This window comes from Nanorana parkeri, unplaced genomic scaffold (genome assembly GCF_000935625.1).
Source record: "Nanorana parkeri isolate BGI_ZX_2015 unplaced genomic scaffold, ASM93562v1 scaffold26, whole genome shotgun sequence".
Classification (NCBI taxonomy): Eukaryota; Metazoa; Chordata; class Amphibia; order Anura; family Dicroglossidae; genus Nanorana; species Nanorana parkeri.
The window spans coordinates 2,952,918-2,971,811 of NW_017306294.1; the positions used below are offsets into that span (position 1 = coordinate 2,952,918).

The 18,894-nt window shown below is 37.7% G+C and overlaps 1 protein-coding gene across 1 annotated transcript in view; it reads right to left on the reverse strand.

Annotated features, from left to right (window-relative positions):
• PLXNA4 (plexin A4) overlaps positions 1-18,894 on the reverse strand; it is a 580,559-nt gene that overhangs the window by 10,799 nt on the left and 550,866 nt on the right. The window contains exons 27-29 of the mRNA XM_018566064.1: positions 14,570-14,760; positions 9,994-10,163; positions 7,457-7,669 (exon numbers count right to left, since the gene is read on the reverse strand). Of these exons, the coding sequence (XP_018421566.1) occupies positions 7,457-7,669; positions 9,994-10,163; positions 14,570-14,760 (574 nt within the window). The remainder of the gene's footprint in view (positions 1-7,456; positions 7,670-9,993; positions 10,164-14,569; positions 14,761-18,894) is intronic.

Consider the following 18,894-nt stretch of genomic DNA (forward strand, 5'->3'; position numbering starts at 1 on the left):
CCAGCTGTCAGATCCTGGCCAAATGGCTCTGTGCACATGGCCGAGCAGTGCAGGATAGAGAGCAGGAGGATCGGTAAATATCTATGATATTTACCGATCCTCTGTGTGCAGCACAAACACTGGAGTGATCGCTGATCACACCAATGTTTGTAAACAACTGGGGACACATAGTACTATGTGTCCCAAGTTATGAATGATTAGGAAGTGCTTTACATCACTTCCTGTACATTCATGAGTTTCTGAATGGGTAGAAGCAGCTCAGTACAGAGGCTTCTATCCATTCATAACTGGTTGATAGCAAATATTTACTATCTCCAGTCTGTGAATGAATGGGAAGCCTCTGTACAGAGTGCTTTCCATTCATTCAGTGCTGAGACTGCAGAAGAAGAGATTGTGTCCTCAAATTCTTTTTCTATTTCAAAAGGGAAATGTCAGAGGTCTGATATTTTAACAAATTTGAACACAACTCACAGTCACTCGGAGTAAGCTTGGGTCAAGAGAATATGATATATCTTTAATCATTTATGTTTACTTTCCATTTGGTTCATACACAAATCCTCAAAGGGAGTCTGACGAAGGAGGCGTGACCTCGGAAATGCGTAAACCATCAGAGAGGACGAACAGCCGGCTGGCTAAGTCCCTCGTGTTCATATCGTTTCATGCCTGTTTTAACTAGACCTTTGTGAGTATGTTTGCATCTGTCTAAATTTATTTTAATAAAAAGTTTTTAAGCGATGGAGGCGCTCTCTGTGTTTTGTTTTCCAGAGTTGAGGTTTCCCTAAAGCCTATTTGAGAGCCTGCCTCGTTAGCGTTCTGTACTACAATCACTGCAGATTGCCTCCTTTTCTGGACATAAGCCGTTGGCGCTGTGTTATATACTGCTCATCTAAGAGGTTTAGATCTCCAGAGGGCAGTAATATGATGTTTAAGCTGGAGGTGTGGAAACCACTGTTCCTGTGAAGAACCACCTTCTGCACCTTCTGGGATCAATATAAACAGTATTATTAATAATTAAGGTACATCATTGTGTTTTTAATATATAACGCCAGAGTTTAGTGTCACTCTAAAGTGAAGCCAATTATTTTTTTTGCCCCATGCATGTATTTGTTATTCCATTTAAAAACAGATACATGTTTATGAATGGCACAACCCTATAAAGGGGAGTAAAGACAAATCCCTGTGCAGTCCTAGAAAGGAGTGTTCCTCCCTTATTGTGGGGTCGCAAAGGATCTAATTGTCATTTCTATGAGTACTAATGTATTTTACATGTAGTTTCTTGCCCTGCAATGTAAAATATTAAAGACCAGTGCTTTTCACAAACACAAGTCAGAAGGTTCATTTGTATTCCAGTAACCACACTTTAACCATCCTGGAATTAACACCCTGTGCTTTGATTTATGTGATAGCTGGTGCAGGTGGGAACACAGCAGTAATATAAAAAAATAATTTTTCTATTTCTAATAAAAAAACTTAATTAACACCTATTGTGATTTTTTTAATTCAACGAAGAGTCAGATCAGCTACAGGGATCCATGTTAACAGTTCCCTTACTTGTTTATTAGGAACCTTTCAGCCAGAATCCAGAGACCAATTTATAGCAATGTACATATGCACTGAAGCAAAATGGCATTGCACCTGCTGCTGTGTGTCAATATGATATGTTTAACACTGCCCAAAAGCAGTCTGCATTAACAATATATTAGACACGGGGGGAAAAGGCGGATTTGTTATCATGCTATCTTACACATTTTATCAAGCCAGCATTTTGCAACATATGTACAGAATTAGTATATTTACAAGGAGCCTCCCTATGCAGCCGACTCCTATTCTTGTAATTCTCTGATCTGGGTCTGCTTTAGAAAGGTATCTGAAAGAAGAACTAAATGTGTTATCCATAGCAAGAATATTTCTATTTCCATATTCTATTTTGAAAATTAAGAGCTTTATTTATTCCTGTTTGAAACTTGGAGACATTTTTTCTTTAAAATACTTTCTAAGATGAAATATTTCTTCTATTAGCTTTGCATTATCCTGTTTTTTTTCTACTTGTCTTCTTTGCTAAAACTGCCCTAATTTATAGATTTAAATAGAACAATGGTGAACCATGGATTTACCAATGAAATGTAACCTCCATAAAATCAGGCTTTTATTATTTGTACAAAATATGTACTTGTATAAATCTAATATAAATCTAATATAAAAGGTCAGATTGGGGATGCTCAAGGTTGGTGCATACCTTGTTCACTACCTATGTTTATAAAGGCAGGGGTTGTATTTATACACTCCCTGCAGATTAAGTGACAATTATCTCATGTTTATGGTTCCTGTAGGACCTGTGACAATGATTTTGTTCACTTCAAGTGGGTTTTGCATTCCCATGCAAGTGTATAGAAATGCAAAATGTGCTTGAAGCAAGTCAAATGCAGGTAAGGAGGTCAAACACATCTGTTAATGAGTTCTGAATGATAATAGTAGTGTCAGTGTCTTAAACTGCAATTGATGGAGGTGCCCTCCGCACACCTTTCAGCAGTCCCGGCCAACAATCAAATAAATGGTGCTCGAAGTAACTTCACGGATGGCACCGTGCAAAACACAAGATTGAAGAAAATAGGTCACCAGCACTATGGAGTGCTGGTGACCTATTTTCTTCAATCTAGTGTCTTAAACTGACGTCAGTTTCACACAGACCATCATATTGTTCTGACTGATCAGCATCAGCAAAGGTTAAAGTATTGTATACAAATATAAATCAATGTTCTATATATAGCCAGGGGAGTTTATCATTGTTAGGGCGTGTCAACCTAGGATAGTCACAGGAGAGACTAAATATACTAGGCACACAGGACAGTAAGTTTCTGACCATTTGAGATGAGTATTTAATGTTTTACAAAACAAGATTTTTGTACTCACCATAAAATCTGTTTCTTAATCGACACAGAATTAGTAGCATTCTGAGACAATTAGGTTATGCTGCTGCCTACAGGAGAAACTGGACACTGGCAAACCAAAAAGGATGTTGGCCAGCCAAGTATAGGCCATCTCACTCTCATCATGATTCCATTATAAAAAGCAGTATTAGGAATAGATCTTAAACACAGAGGGGTGGGACCAGTGTCTCCTTTATTGAACCTCAGGAGATGGATTTTACAGGGAGTACAAAAATCTTGCTTTCATTATTTTTTATTAAGCGACACAGGGTCAGTAGAATTCTGAGACAACTGGGATATCCAAAAGCAGTCCAACTGAGGGGTGGGCAACACAGCAAAAAAATGCTAGTAAGGCACAAAACAACAGTGTAAAACTAGGGGTGTCTGCAGGGTCGGTGCAAACTAGGCAGCCACCTAGGGCGCAGCCTTGACCATTCACCCCCCCCCATGACAACCCTAGTATATTTCAAATTGCAAAAGCAAATAGCAGGCTGGCTATTGCACCTGCCCACTGAGCAGAGGAGCAACAACTTTCTCTCTCAGGTTCGCTCCTCTGCTCAGTGGGTGGGGTTTCAATAGCCAGTTTGCTATTGGCTATTTCAATTTAAATTACATCCACCTGTCGTCTGCAGAAGCTAAAGCGCAGGAGAATGGAGCTGCGCAGGGGTGGGATTGGGGGTTACGCCACGGAAGGGGGGTGCAAGTAGCTGGTCTTGCCTAAGGCGCAAAATAGTCTAGCACTAGCCCTGGCTGTCTGCAGCTCAAAGAGCTGCCTGGAGGATCTTATGCCCATAACTTGCATTAACAGAGTGAAGATCTGCATAAGAACCCTGATTTAGGACCTAGAGGTCTGGGAGAGAGGAAAGGAATGCTTAAGCTTCAGAAGCAGGAGGATTTCCAAACTGAGGCTTAGGTTTCTTTTGTTGGGGTAAAAGGCATATACAGTAAGTGTTTATTGCACTGTTGTTCTGCAGACCAACCTTTTAGACAAAGAGTGCTCCCTGTAAATTAATAAACAGGAGACTCATTCAAGTCAAAACTGAGTGAGCAGTAACTATAGTTGCAGGTTCTCTGGACATTGCTTTCATCCAAACCCCTAGCATCTGACAAATGGGCATGCCAGCTATGGCAGGTTGTAAAGCGGGGCCTGCCAGGGAAAACAAAGACTTCTTTCCAAGCCATTTTTCAGTTGTCAGTTCTGTGATACTTTGACTGACATTGACAGTCATGCAACACTGTGCTGTGCCCAAATATCTTTTATATTATTTTTTGAGACAGCAACAATTTTCTGCGTGAAGTGGTGCATTACCTGACAGAAATGCAGGGGTGCCAATATTTTTGGCCATGACTGCAAATATATATTTATCAACCCTTATGTTGTGACTGATCATCACATTTCTTGAGGCCCTAAAATGTCAGGACAGTAAAAACATCCCCCAAATCCCCCTCTTCTGGAAAAAAGACACCCATTGGTATATAACAAGAGGCATGGTGAGTATTTTAAAGTTCCCACTTTTTGCCACAATTTTTGGAAAATAAAAATGTATATTAATTTTTTTTTCCTAACATGTCATTTGAATAAGATATTTCTCACACACAGTTTGGACATACTTAGAATTACTGCTATTTCCCTCAAGTTTGGTGATAGCACATGTGTGAGACTTTCTTGCAGTCTAACTGCATAGAGGGGCCCAGAAATCCAAGCACCTTCAGGCTTTCATGGGGTATAAATGACACATCTGATTTTTTGACTATTTATCACATTTTTGGGGTCCCTGAAGTGCCATGACAGTAGAAACACCCACAAAATTGCTGGCACTGATAGTAATCAGGCACTGGTGAACTAGCAGGGTGCTGAAATAGAACCTAGTGAGCATGTAACATTCTGGACAATATTAACACCTTTCACAGGCATACTCCCTTTGGGAGTCTTTAGGGATCAGGAGCACAGGAGAGGCTGTGTCACGGCCCTGGACTTATAATGCACTCTGTGCCTAAAAAAACAGTACGCTAGGTGTCTGAGAAACCCCACTAGCAGAGCCTAGCTTTTGAGGGTCTCATTTCATGCAGAAGTCCAAAGACCTGTAGCACTCCTTACCGGAACTCCCAAACGTATATGAGGGTGCTTGCAATGACCGCGGATGGCGCCGCATTCAGCATAATAAAATATAGGAATGTCACCAGCACGACAGAGACATAGATGTCAGTGCAAATCCATTCATTTGTTGTCAGTCATTACTCAAAGTATCATCAATCGCTTTCGGGGGGCCGCACAGGGTACCCTTCATCAGGCTCAGAGTAAACATTTCATGCAGGCCGCGCATCTTCATCATGGTGGGGTCTGAGTATGGCCACTTAGTTGGTGCCAAGGATTAGTCAATCAGGATAGCAGCATTATGAGCTCATTGCACAAGGAAACAATGGATTTTGATTCAATAAAAAAATATTCTTGATAAACGTAACAAATGTGTAGAGAACATGGTTTAACATTTCTCTGAGGAGAAAAGGCATCCATCCTCCTAGGACACTAGTAAAAACTGAAGCATCAAAGGAGTTGGAAGGGGTTATACTTGGATGACCAAATGCTTTTTGTTTGCTAGGGTCCAATTTATCCTATGGGCAGCAGCATAATCAAATTGTCTCAGAATTCTACTGATTCTTATAATAAAGAATAATAAAAGCAAATGTATCCACCTTCATCTAGCAAGCAAAGATATACCATTTCCTTTTAGTTCACTAGCACCCATAATGTTAACACACTAATACAATTTAAAGAAAATCTGTCATTGGAGACACATGGAGGTTGTCATCACTTGTGGGTAAGGATCTATGACTTTTCACTGACCTTCTGATCTGTCCTATTGTTTTAGGTCAGTAAGTCAAAGTGTTAACGTTAATGGCAACTTGCATTTTTCTAATTTTGTCAGCTTTTGCTGTTTTGGATCTCTTACCATTGGTGAACTGGTAAGAGACCCAAAACAGCAAAAAGCTGTAGCTAACCTTAAATAACATCAATTCAATTTGTATTTTTTGGTGAAAGATGATAAATACATGTTTATTTTCTTGTTGATAAATAATATGAAGCCATCAAAATGAAAATGTTGGCCCTTTGATAAGTAACAACACATCCTTTATCCTTGTTGGTGTACATCAAACAAACATGAAAAAACACTTGTGAATTTCCTGTGATGCTGCTTAAGGCTAGGCTCTGCAACGGTCCCTCCCATCGATGCAAGTATCTGGATCTCAACTGCGGAGGTTCTCCTCCAATTGGAGAAGAGGAGTCAGTTAAGCAGCTTACCCCTCAATACCCTGTATTTGTCTAAGGTGGAGAGGGAGCTGCATTACATCATACCCCTTGTGGTATCAGAGAGTACTACCGTGTGCTGACTGGTGGCAGGTGTCCCAATGTCTGGTTGGGTGCACGCACAGGTAAAATCACAGATGCGAAATGAGGTGAAGTTGTCCACATAAGGTTAATGGATTATTAGCTCCACCATCAGGTGGAGTTGCAGACTGATACGTGCAGTAAGATAAATGCAAGTCTTAACCGTTAATATATGCAGGATAAGGTGCAGGCAATAGTATAGTATCACAGCATACGTTAATCAAATTCAACTGATGATAGGTATCCAGCACTGGTAATTAAACAGCAAGGCAAGATCTACACAGAAACCAATGCAATGCAGACTCTAGCTATATGGTGGGCATCAGCCCAGGTACTTGCGATATTACACTCCTTGAGAGAGTCTGTATTGAGGAATCCTCGAGTCAAGTCCTGGCTCATTAGGTAGGTCCTGGCGATATGGCAGGGTTGGACACTGGTTGATCAGTGTCCAGCTCCAACAACAGTAGGACGCCGATCAATTAGTGAGCAGCGGCTTTAAGCCGACTGCTCGTGTGAGATGGGGCGGAGTCCCGCGGTGCGCTTGCGCAGACCGAGGAATCATCGTCCTGGGTGTCGTGCGTTGCAGCGCAGGTGTGAACGTAGCCTTAAAGTAATATTAAACTCTCAATCATGAATCCAGATCAAACAAATATGCATTGCCGAGGAAAGTGTTTCTGTAAAGTTTTGGCCAAACAATTACAATCATCATGTTTCTGAATGCCTGACTCCAACTCTCTGAGTTCTGCTTGCCTGAACTTCCTGTTGAGTACAAGGTCACAAAAGACAGCAGTCTCCAGAAGCTATCCATCTACTGGCCTGTAGAAGGTAGGATGAGGGGAGGGAAATGGCTTGCCTTGCTGTGTCTGTGTTTTGTGGAGACAGCTTACTAGCACACACAAGGGTGGTTTCAAGGGACCCTGCAAGGCAAAGAAGCCACCCTAAATCAGGATATCAAGGCCAGTGATCAGGGGACCAGCTGATTCTGCAGCATGCTAAAAATCCTGAAATCAAGCAGTAGCATTCATTGTAAGTGATCAGCATTTGAAATAGCTGAAACACATTTTGACTTTAGTATCACTTTAATACTACATAATAGTAATGTTGCAAGATAAAGTTATATAACCATGGTTTAAAAACTCACCTTTCTACCCAGTTTTTATAACTTGGGATGTCCTTGGCATAGAGAAGCTTGTTTGAAGGTGAATCTTTGCCTAAGCGGTGCTCTGATGTTGAGCATGAATCCATAAATGTCTGAGCCACCACAGAAAGGCAAGCATCTGTAATGCTGTTCTTGTGGATGTCAAACACAAATTGAGGATTTTTGATAACATTCACCCAGAACCTCAACGGTAAGCTAGCAAGAAAAAAAATATATTTGGTAAATACTGAACTTTAAAATAAAATAATGAAAGAAACAACAAAATAAATAAATGCACACTGTATATATATATATCTATTTCTATATAGATATATATCTATATATATAGTTACAGATATATCAATATATATATCTATATATCTATATATATAGATATATATATATTTAAACACACAAGCTATTTTACCTGCATATGACCATAAATTCTTGCGTGTTGGGCACACTTGCCAGACAGCAAAGCTAGGTAATTAATTTCACTTATCTCTTAGTTATCTCTGCAACAGTTGTACAGTTGTAATGAGCTTAGTCAAAGACCCACTCTAGCCAGCTGATTGGACAATGAAGTATCAGCAGCACACTGATGTGGGCTATGTCAGTTCATGTCAACTATATACCATTCAGCTATGTTTTTAGGATTACAATCCAGCCCGTATATCTTATTGCAAGCTCTAAATCATTGCAGTGTGTTATTTACCCTCTACTATACAAGTTACTGCCAGCAGAACATTGGGACTGTGCATTTCCTCCTGCCCTCTGTGACAATGAGCTGGATCAGGACACAGCAGTGACACATATACACAGCCTGGGCACCAATAAGTGTCTGACTAATGAAGCATTAGCATATTATTAACATTATCTGGCGCTTTTAATCTCAAACTGATTGCAGCCACTCAGACTAAATGAGCAGGAGGTTTATTTAAAGGGGATGAGGGAGGGGAGAGAGGAAATGAAGAAATTATCTCCTTGCAATCAGATTAAATTAACTTTGAGTCACTTCTTATAGACCTTCACATCAATGAGCCTGTAATACAGGCTTCAGTTAGCCCTTGATCATGGAGGAAAATACACTGTCATTCTCAATCGCCAGCTCTATAGTAGTATGTGACACAGCAAGATACAGATCTTGCATTGCTAAATATTAACTAAATATTAACTAACACATTTCAAGCTTCACCTCATATTGATATATTGTCTATATATCTATATGGCTCTAACACTTCCCATATCCTTGTATATGCAATGAAAGAAGAAGCTCATCTAGAAGTTTCTTGAATGTATTAATGCTTTTAGCGGATACCACTGCCTGTGGAAGGGAAGTCCACATTTGTTATTGCGCGCACAGTAAAATAACCTTTTCACAGTCTAAGATTGAAGCACTTTTCTTCTAACCTCTTGTTGTGTACACATGTTCTAAATACAGTTCTCGATATAAACAACTTGTTCCAAATATTGTGGTCCCCAATTATGATTTTGAAAACTGCAATAAGGTCCCCTCTAAATCGCCTCTTTTCTAAGGTGAATAGGTTTAATTGCTGGATGCGATCTTTATAACTCAGGCCTTTTATCCCTTTAATTAATTTTGTAGCCGTTCTCTGAACTCTCTCAAGCTCAAGGACGTTTTTCCTGAGGGTTGGCAACCAAAACTGCACTGCTTACTCAAGATGAGGCCAAACCAGTAATTTATAAAGTTTAAGTATTACTCTTTTATCTACTTGCTACAATCCCTCTTTTAATGCAGGGCAGTATCCTGTTTGCTTTGCTTGGCATTGCATACTCATTGCAGGCTTTATCCCGCGGCTCACATACCAACATCATCTGGCTGCATATATCAGGTATCTTACTGATTGTTATTTCTTCTTTGCACTCATGTTTATACTGTGTTTTTACTATGGTTTTTACTATCGATTGTATATGGCATTTTTCTTATCAGGTGTGCTCTGATGTCATGATGATGTCATGGGGCGGGGTTTTACATTTTCTCCACACTTACTGAACGATACATATGTGGTATACTCACTTGTCACATTTCTGCCCTGATGAAGGGACCCTGCGTGGTCCCGAAACGTTGGGTTATTTGATATGTGTGACGTTTAGTCCAAATAAATGGACATTTTTTGTATTTAATTTACGGAGTGCTGGTGATTTCTATCATTCATTGATAAAAACAAGCATTCTTGATATATTTTCTGTTCATGTTGAATGTATTCTGATATAATACTGGGCACTAGATGGAGCTGTGGAACACATTAAACACATACTTATTTCCTATGCTCCTCAGCTCCATCTCGTGGTGATAGGGGCTCATTTTAGGGGCTAGATTAAGTTATAGATGAGGGTAGGGTAGTATTAAGTGTTTAGTTAGCTTATGTGTTATGTGACGACTAGGGGTCAGGAAGATATAGGGAACTAATTTCTTCTTGTTTTGTTACACTGAAAATTGTGTGTAATGTTTTTAAAATGTAAGTTATTCTGGAAAATATAAGACAGACTTTCTATGTTGCCAAAGGCTGGAAACTTACCAGTTGCTTTTCCAGGTGTGTCGAACATGGGGATCATGGATATTGTGCTTGTCTGCTTGCTCATCCAGGAAATCAAACATATATTTGATGGCTAAGGGAAGAGCACTACCCCGATGTGCTGTGCTGAATATAGTCTCAAACAAGTCATCTACAAATTTCTGTAAGGTGCCCTGAATCAAAAAACAATAACATTGTAAAAATATTATATTTGATCACAACATTCTATTTTTCAGATATTAAAAGCATAGCAAGTACAATTTTAATTTATATTTGCTTTATCTTACTTATATTTTCCAGCATTAAAATAGTAACAATAAGTGAACAGTAGACAATGTAAAGGGAATACTAATTGGACCATGTATTGCACAAAAAGGCTTTGAATTGTGGTAGGTGATCAGGTGATCAAAAACCTTAGATGAATTAAGCCCAAATATAGGTGAAAATGCAATCTACATACCAACTAAGATCTGGTCTGCAGGGAAACACTGCTCATCACTGATTCTGCTGCACAAACGTTACCTTACAAATTGAATGGGCTGCTGCATTTGTGGCAGAACGTGTTGCTGCTGAGCTACTAACAACTTCAATAACCTTAACACTTTTATTTAGCAAGAAACATTTAACCCCTTCGTGACGGGAGACGTACAGTGTACGTCTTGTCACTTTGTGCCTATATGACTGGCCACGTACACTGTACGTGACGAGTTATATCAGGCTTTGTAATGCCGGTATTTGCTGATTCTCAGCATTTAACAGTCATTCATTAATGTCTCAGTATTGAGGCATTAATTAATGAAATAATTAAGCTTTTTGTAAAAGCTTCTTCCTTTCATTAATGAAAGAATGAAGCCGTTACATGCAAATAGAGGACCGCAATTTGCGATCCCGTATTTGACAGCTCAAAATAGCAGAGAGGCAGCAGTGACTCACCTCACCTCTCTGCTATTTGTTTTGACAGTTCGAGAGCCCGATGTTTAGATACATTTCACTGAAAGGATACAATGTATCTCTTTTGAGTGAAATGTATCATTTCTGATCGTCTAGGCACGATCAAAGAGCTTTTAGTGAGATCTGAATCTGACTAAAGTCAGGATCAGTCTCTAAGGTTATTATTAGCTGTTCCTAAGTTTGGATCAGCCTAATAGCCAAAAATAAAATAAAAAAGTTAATTTATCAAGCTGTCATAGTGATTGCTTGATATAAACTGACAAGAAAAAAAAAAGTTTTTTTATTTTATTTTTATTTTTTTTACAAAGTGTAAAAAAATTAAAATAAAGTGTAAAACAAAATTAGGAAAATATAAATTATATATAAATATATTTTTTATACTATAATTAATATAAAAAAATTCTAAAAAAAAAAATAATAATCAAAACTTGTGAAAAAATGGTTTTCTTCTAGTTTTTTTCCTAATTTTTTTATTTTATTCAAACTAAGTGAGGGGTTAGGTACACATATGTGATATAATTATATAGCCCTATCTGTCCTCTAAAAAACAATATATAATATGTGTGGGTACATTTAGTAAGAAAGTATATTACTGCTGTGGAAGAATCACACAGCAAAAATGTCAAAAATGTGTCAGTCATTTATGAACAGAACCTGAAAACTAGCTCAGTCATGAAGGGGTTAAAAAGGAAAAGGATACATTTGTACAAAGGGATACTGAAAATTTAGCTTAGGCAGGCTTTTATACAGTAGAAAATTGTGGCAAATTTAATTAAATGTAGATATTGTTGTTCATTTATTGATTTGGCAAATAAGCTTAGTCTGTAAATCCTACAGAGAATTCTACAGAGGACCTCTACGATTAAGCCCATTTGTGTTGAAACATGCTATAGCAGAGCAGACTTTGAGAGGGACAGAGCGGTATCTTGTTGGAGTGCAGACTTTAGCTTTTTTGATGGATTTCCCCTCGTAGCCTCCAGCCTGCTCATAGGACAATAAATCAACAACATTACCTGTCCAAAGAGCATTGAGGTTACTAAAGTAGAAGTTAAGCTGATTCAGGAAGCAGTAATGCTAAGCAGGAAAGTAACAGAGTAATAGAGTTCAGCCTAGCATACGTGTGTATATCAGAAGCATGGCTAGTCAGATTACAAATCCTTTGGTAGGTTAAACAGCAAATATTTGTGTATTTGAAATGTATATTTATACATATGCCTGGAGTTTCTCTTTAAATAAGTAGGAGTATGTTTGTGATATTCTAACAAGAGGACACGTTTTTTTCCTTTGCTTCATATGCTCAAGATTGAACCATTATTCTCTTATAAATATATTTAGAAATGTATGTTATGGAGTGACAAAAAAACTAAAATTAAATTATGTGTGAAACAAAAAATGTAATCAAACCGTTTTATGAAGATGAAAAATAATTTGGGAATGGGGAAGGAATGGAATTTAATCAAAGCTGGCTTTTGACAACACCTGCTTGTGTTATGCAAGTTTTAAGGATATGAATATTCTAGTCTTGAAAACACCTGCACTTAGTGAATCCTGTTTGCATAGAGTTCAACAAGCAGCATGCATAAGAGTAGTTTTTATAATACACTAGGAAATGTATTTTGGGATTGTGTTTTATAAGAAACTCCCCTCTTCAAAATCATACTTAAATCATGGAACATGCAGTTCCAGGCACACAGTTGAATACACAGTTAAAATCCATATATGTGAATAATCCCACTGTGATGTCATCACATACAATGCAGGACTGTTGGTGTATGCGAGGACGCCGAGGGTGCTCAGGGCTTGTCCACAACCTAGAGCATAGGACAGAAGAGGTGAGTGGCGTCTGCCATGCTTTTAACCCTTGCACTGTAGGGGAAGCCCTACTGCAAAGGTAGTTTTTCCACTTTAATACTGGTAATTCTTGGTGGGAAGAACGGGGTTAACAGCTCCGAATAGACCCATATGGGTAGGAGATAATATGATATTATGCTGAATTAGAATGTTTGAAATTGTGGTGATATACTTACAGGCTATCCATTTCTATTCTCCCTTCAATTAGTCGTTTTAAATATTTGTAGCAACTGTAAACATCCCTTATATACTGGTTGGTAAAGTCATTATGGGTCTCAACCCCCAACAGCAATAAAATGTTTAGTCCTTCCATCTTTCAAGTGGATTTCCTCCAGAAATCCTCCATGGGATTGTGTATCCCATCCTTATCATATGGTCAGTAGTTTGGGTTACATAATATTTAACTGGACACACATAGCATGTCATAGCATGTCTTCAGAAGGCCACCTTCTTAGAGACAACCTAGTTATCAAGACAGATGGAATTTTATGCAATACTCATTTATTTTATTTTTTTTAAGTAATATAACAACAAGCAGATGTAAGTAGCTCAGTCAAAAAAAAAAAGAGTGAGGATTTCAAATTTCAGGCTGGGACCTCAAGCAGTCACTGCATCACCAAGAGTTGGAGCTGTGAAAATGCAGAGGAAGAACAAAGGGGAAAAAAGATAATACCACAGGGCAAGGAAAGTGAACCCCATCTAACATTATATATTACAACCATGGCCATATATAGGGATAAATTCAATCCTTAGCACGTACTTGTATAAGACCTGTGGAGTTTTAAAACAATATCTGTAACATCCTAAATGCGTTCATTGCATTCCAGTAACCTTTTTCAATAGACAAAACTAATTATGAAGTGCAGTAACAACCATTTGGAATCTATCATGTATTGGTCTGACTTCAGCAGGTGTATTCTGACAGTTTTGTTTACTGTTTATATGTTTAAATGCTTGAACTGTACATACACTCATTATATACAATTTATTTTCTGAATGCTATTATTTCTTGAAGAGTCACCATATAGCCTGGCTGTACTGCCTTTTGTGTTGTTGGGACCCTTAGCACTTACATTGCCTGCCATGGCTTACACCAGTTGCATTCTTACTTATAACTGTTATTAAAGACAATCCCAGTGCTTAAGATGCATAACACTTGTTACTTACCTAAAACCTAAAACTATAAAACAAATTTCTCAAAACTGAAATCATTACAATTTTGGGTTATACAGCACCAGGGGCATAACCTAGCTCAACGAAGTGTATCCCATGTCCTGCTGGCTGATGGCTTCTGTAGGATGGCAAACTTTTGGCACTGCATTGATTAAGTGCTTCTGCTGTAATAGTAATGGAATCACACTGCTGACCTGCCCCCTTGCCTTGTTCACAGAATTCCTTGCATTCTTTTCCCAGAATGCAAAGTGCTCTTTGAGGGGAAGAGAACAGATGACTGACAATATCCTCTTCCACTCACAAAACGCTTTGCATTCTTTGGAAAGGATGCAAGGAGTTCAGCGAATAGGTAAAAGGGGCACAAGTGGAGGGCAACTACATAATTCCTTAACTATAACAGCAGATGAAGTTAACACATGCTTCACCGGAAGTTCACCGCTGTCAAGGAGATCCAGTATCACTGAAAGGAGGATTTCTACATGAATCATCAGCCAGCAGGATCAGGGTAAACTTTATTAGAGGCATGTTATGTCCCTGGTGCTGTATAACCCCCCAAAAAAATTAACTTTAGTTTTAAGCATGAACTCCTGTATTTTTGACATACCTTAGTAGCTAGCAATCTTGTTAAATAGATTTCTGACACCATTTTACTTCCTCTGTCTCCTTCTTTCTGGTCTCCATGTTCATGGTTCTTCACTAAATGCCACACTTTGACTCCACTCTCCAAATCTGGTGTTATCATTGGAGTGCGAGAACGCAGACTGTCTGGACTTCCAGTGTATTTGATCATATTCTCTGTAATAAACAATAAAAGGCACAGGTTTAATGTGAGATGCAGAGTTTACTTTAACATTTACAGCTTGGCTAAGCTTATTTAATGAGGCAGTGCAAACAGCAAGGATATGCCTTACAAAATGAAAACACTGCAGGCGGAATTCAATTTACTGTATTCAAAACCATTACAGATTGTAATTAGTGGCCATGGGTTAGAATACTTTACATGCAGGTCTTCGTCTTGTTTAACAGACAACATGTGTATTTGCTGACTCACTTGTGTATTTGCCAACAACCAGAAGTAGTACTAAGATCAGTGATGATCTTTAAACTACAGCAACGCATATCAACCAATCAGAAATTATCTTTTGCTGGTCTGACTACAGTGTAGAGGTAATAAACATAGAGAAGAACTGAGTTAAACTTCACTAAAAGAAGTACGGTAAATTGTATTGTCTTTGTTTTAGACTTTTTTTTCACCTGTAATAATATACTACCCACATTTAAAGTCTAAGAAAGACAACTTCACCTAAAACTCACTTTGCATGCTTTGACAGATTGACTTGAGCGTGTAAAAGCTTTTATGAGTAATGGTAATGCAGTATCCTTAATGAATATCCAAAACATAAATAAATAAACTTAAGGGTGGTCACAAAGTGACTTACAAAAGGACACTTATTCCTCACTGATGTTCAATGGCATGATCTCAAAATCTGCAGATCAATAGTAATACTGAAATGGAACAATCAATCCCCATCTTATTTCATGAAAATAAGATGCAATTCTCATTTACACATTTGTTTATGAAAGCTAGAGTGTAATAGAGTTCTGGCTTCAAGCTATCTATTCTGGTTATGCTCATAAGGAATAAAGCATGACAAAGTGAAATGATTAACTGGAAGGTAAGTAAAGGCAGCATGTACTGGAGCCAGATTAGACGGTATATATTGCATCTTTCTTAATCAATCCTGAGGACAAGGAGATGCAGAGATGCATTAGTCTACAGATTAGAATATGTTGCTTCAGCAATGTAATTACAGGCAGAATTTGAACAATTTGATTTGAAAAGGGTGGACATCAATGCTGTCTATCTGTAAAAGATTACAACATAAAGGAATACTTTTACCAAACATATAATATTCTATATATCTCCTGTAAGTTTATTTTTAATTTTTTTGACTGTCCATATTTTTGCTTTAACCTTCACTTCCTGTTCCAGTGACAATAACATATTGCATTTCCTGTCACTTCGTGTCCTATTGTTAACAGACACTTGGACAAATAGAGAGTGTGGATTTCTTCAGTGGGTACATGAACCTGAAATTATCCATTGTGTCTTCTAGTGGTGGGTGAATCTGCACCGGTTCAAAGTTTGAAAAATCAAAACTTATAGAGAAATCCCTTTAAAACCAGTGGGGGGCCAATGTTGTTAAATTCTGGCCATTTTTAGGGGCAACAGGCAAACTACTGTCAAACAGCACAGTAATCTATGCATTTCCATGCAGGACATGTACTGATGCAAAAATAAAATAAAAATATTTCACAGCAGAAAGGGGGTCTTTTCATGCAGCTTCAGGGGCAATATTGTTCTGTGCTCAGAAAATATATATTGTTTTGGGGTTTTATGTAGTTTTCTAGCCAAACATGTAGATTTTAACACATGTGCAAAAAATTAAAATAATTGTACATATTTAGCTGTGGAATTGTTTTTCTCCTTTAACAATTGGTTTGGCTTACATACAGCAGGAACACCCCAATTTGATTTATTTCAGTTTAAAAAAGTTTGATGATACAAGAGTGTAAAATTGGCCAGCAGCAGAACATTTTTAATGAGGGAGAATTGACCAAAATTTACTAGAGAAAAAGAGTACAGAATGGTGTTTTACTACAGGAATGAAGAGACCACAGATGACTCAGCAGTATAAAAAGGGCCAGCAGCAAGACAATTGAGGTGGCAAGGCTAGGACTATATTTACTAGAGACAAAGAGCACCGACTGGGGCTTTATTACAAGAATTAGGACAGTGTGAAATTGGCAGAGGCGGGACAGTTTTAATGAGCAAGGCTAGGCTAAAATTCATTAGAAACAAAAAGCACAGGCTGGGAGTTTTCTACAAGAATAAAGATACTGCACAGAATACAAAAATGTAAAATTGGCCAGCAGTGGGACCATTTGAATTAGTAGGCCAATTTGGCATATGTCAACCGTTTATTTTATCTACAAGGATAGGAAGGTGTGGTGAATGTGATTGATATCATGTTAGGTGGATTACTATTCTTGTACTTTTCTTTCAAATCCTGCAGTGGTGTGCTACAAACGAAAGCCAGATCCAAGAACAGATGGCCAGTAAGAAGTGAATGGTTTGCTGTGAGCATCCCAAACTTAAAAAGGGGTCATATCAACATATATATAAATAAAAAAAAACACAGAAAAATGAAAAGCCTAAACTACCAACCCTGAAAGAAAATCCCACTTTTTATACACAAAAAAAGCAGTTTCACCCCACATAAAGGCTCTATCAACATAAAAAAAATATGATATACCCTAAAAAAATTAAAACCCCCAACTGCCAAAGCCTGTAATAAAAGCCCATTTTTAAAGGGAAGTCTTGCAGCAGAAAAAAGTTTGTAATGGGAAAGACAGCAAATAAAACTGACAGTTGACCATAAATCAACTACGACTTTAAATCAACCACAAAATAAACTTAAAAACTAAAAAGTCCCTCATACTAAGAAAAACAACAACAAAAAGAAAAGCAAAGGAGTTGATTTCCTGAAGGGATAGCAATTAGAATTAAAATACAATTTCCCTACTGATACCGATCTCTTCCTGTACAGCTTGTCCTTTACTTTCCCTGCAGCAGCTTTCAATTCACTGGCTATTCAGTGCCCTATTTTATGGTGAGGGGTCTGGCTTAACCAAAAGCCCCCTTATAGGCCCTCCCACTCTGGTCATAGTTCAAAGACCATGCGGTAGACTGCAATAGGATTAAAATAAATTCCCCATGGCAAAATCTGCACATTAATTTGTCAGGACCACGAATCTCAAACCCACAGGATTTGCCTCAAACCATTGATAGCAGCAAACCAGAACCTTATCTGCCTTATTCTTCTGCTTCATAAAACATTCTACCCTATTCAAAACTACACTTTCAATATTTTCACCATTGGTTATCTAAAGCTGGTGCATAGTAGCCCACAAATGCTATTAAAACCTCTCTTAAATTGAACAGTTTATAAAAGCTATATAAATATACATCTCTCTTTTAATTTACAAATGCATAATGGATTTTGTTCTTCTTTTGATTATAGAAGGCTCTGGCCAAGCGGAAGAAGAATATATTGTAGTGGAAATTACATCAGCTTATGGTGCAAATCTTAAATTTTTAATAAGCCAGACAGTATTTGAAATGTGCATCAGTGACCCCAACACAGTTACCTTTAAGCTGTTATATAACAAAATAATGAGAACCAGAAGTACAAAAAAATTTGCCTTTTAGAATAGCACATAGTAATGTATACTGAGACTGCGTATTGCATAAAGCTTTAAAATCATTTATGTAAATACTGTAACAAGTATATTCCCTATAGGAACCAGATTACTAAGAACAAAAGGAAACCAGCATTGTTCAATAAAAAGCTTTAGATATAATAAGTCACAAAAGGAAAGCCTTTGCATTTTAAAATATTGAAATTACTTTACGATGAGAATACTAAAATCAAATAGTGAATATATTCGCAACCATGAAAAAAAATCAACTTAACAGGAACTAAAGCTAAAAGCACACTGCTGATGATGCAAATTGTAAAATACTAAAATAAGTATATAAATTGTAATAAAGAATATGTGATCACCTAGGATCTCTAAAAGATAAATTAGAAAATACAATTACTGTACAGCTGAATAAAAAAATAAAAGATAAAAACATAGATATAACACAAATACACAAACACACAGAACTGTGTGCACACAAAAGATTTCCAAGCAAATAAGTAAAGCCTTGATAAAGGTGGGTTTTGATCTGTCAAAACATTGGAACAATAAACACCATTTTTTATTATTTTAACTTGGAAGCTCTGTGTGTGCCCTCAACTCTATATTGTGAATTATGTGTCAGAGAGGCGCACAAAGGCAACTATTTACCCCTTGCATATA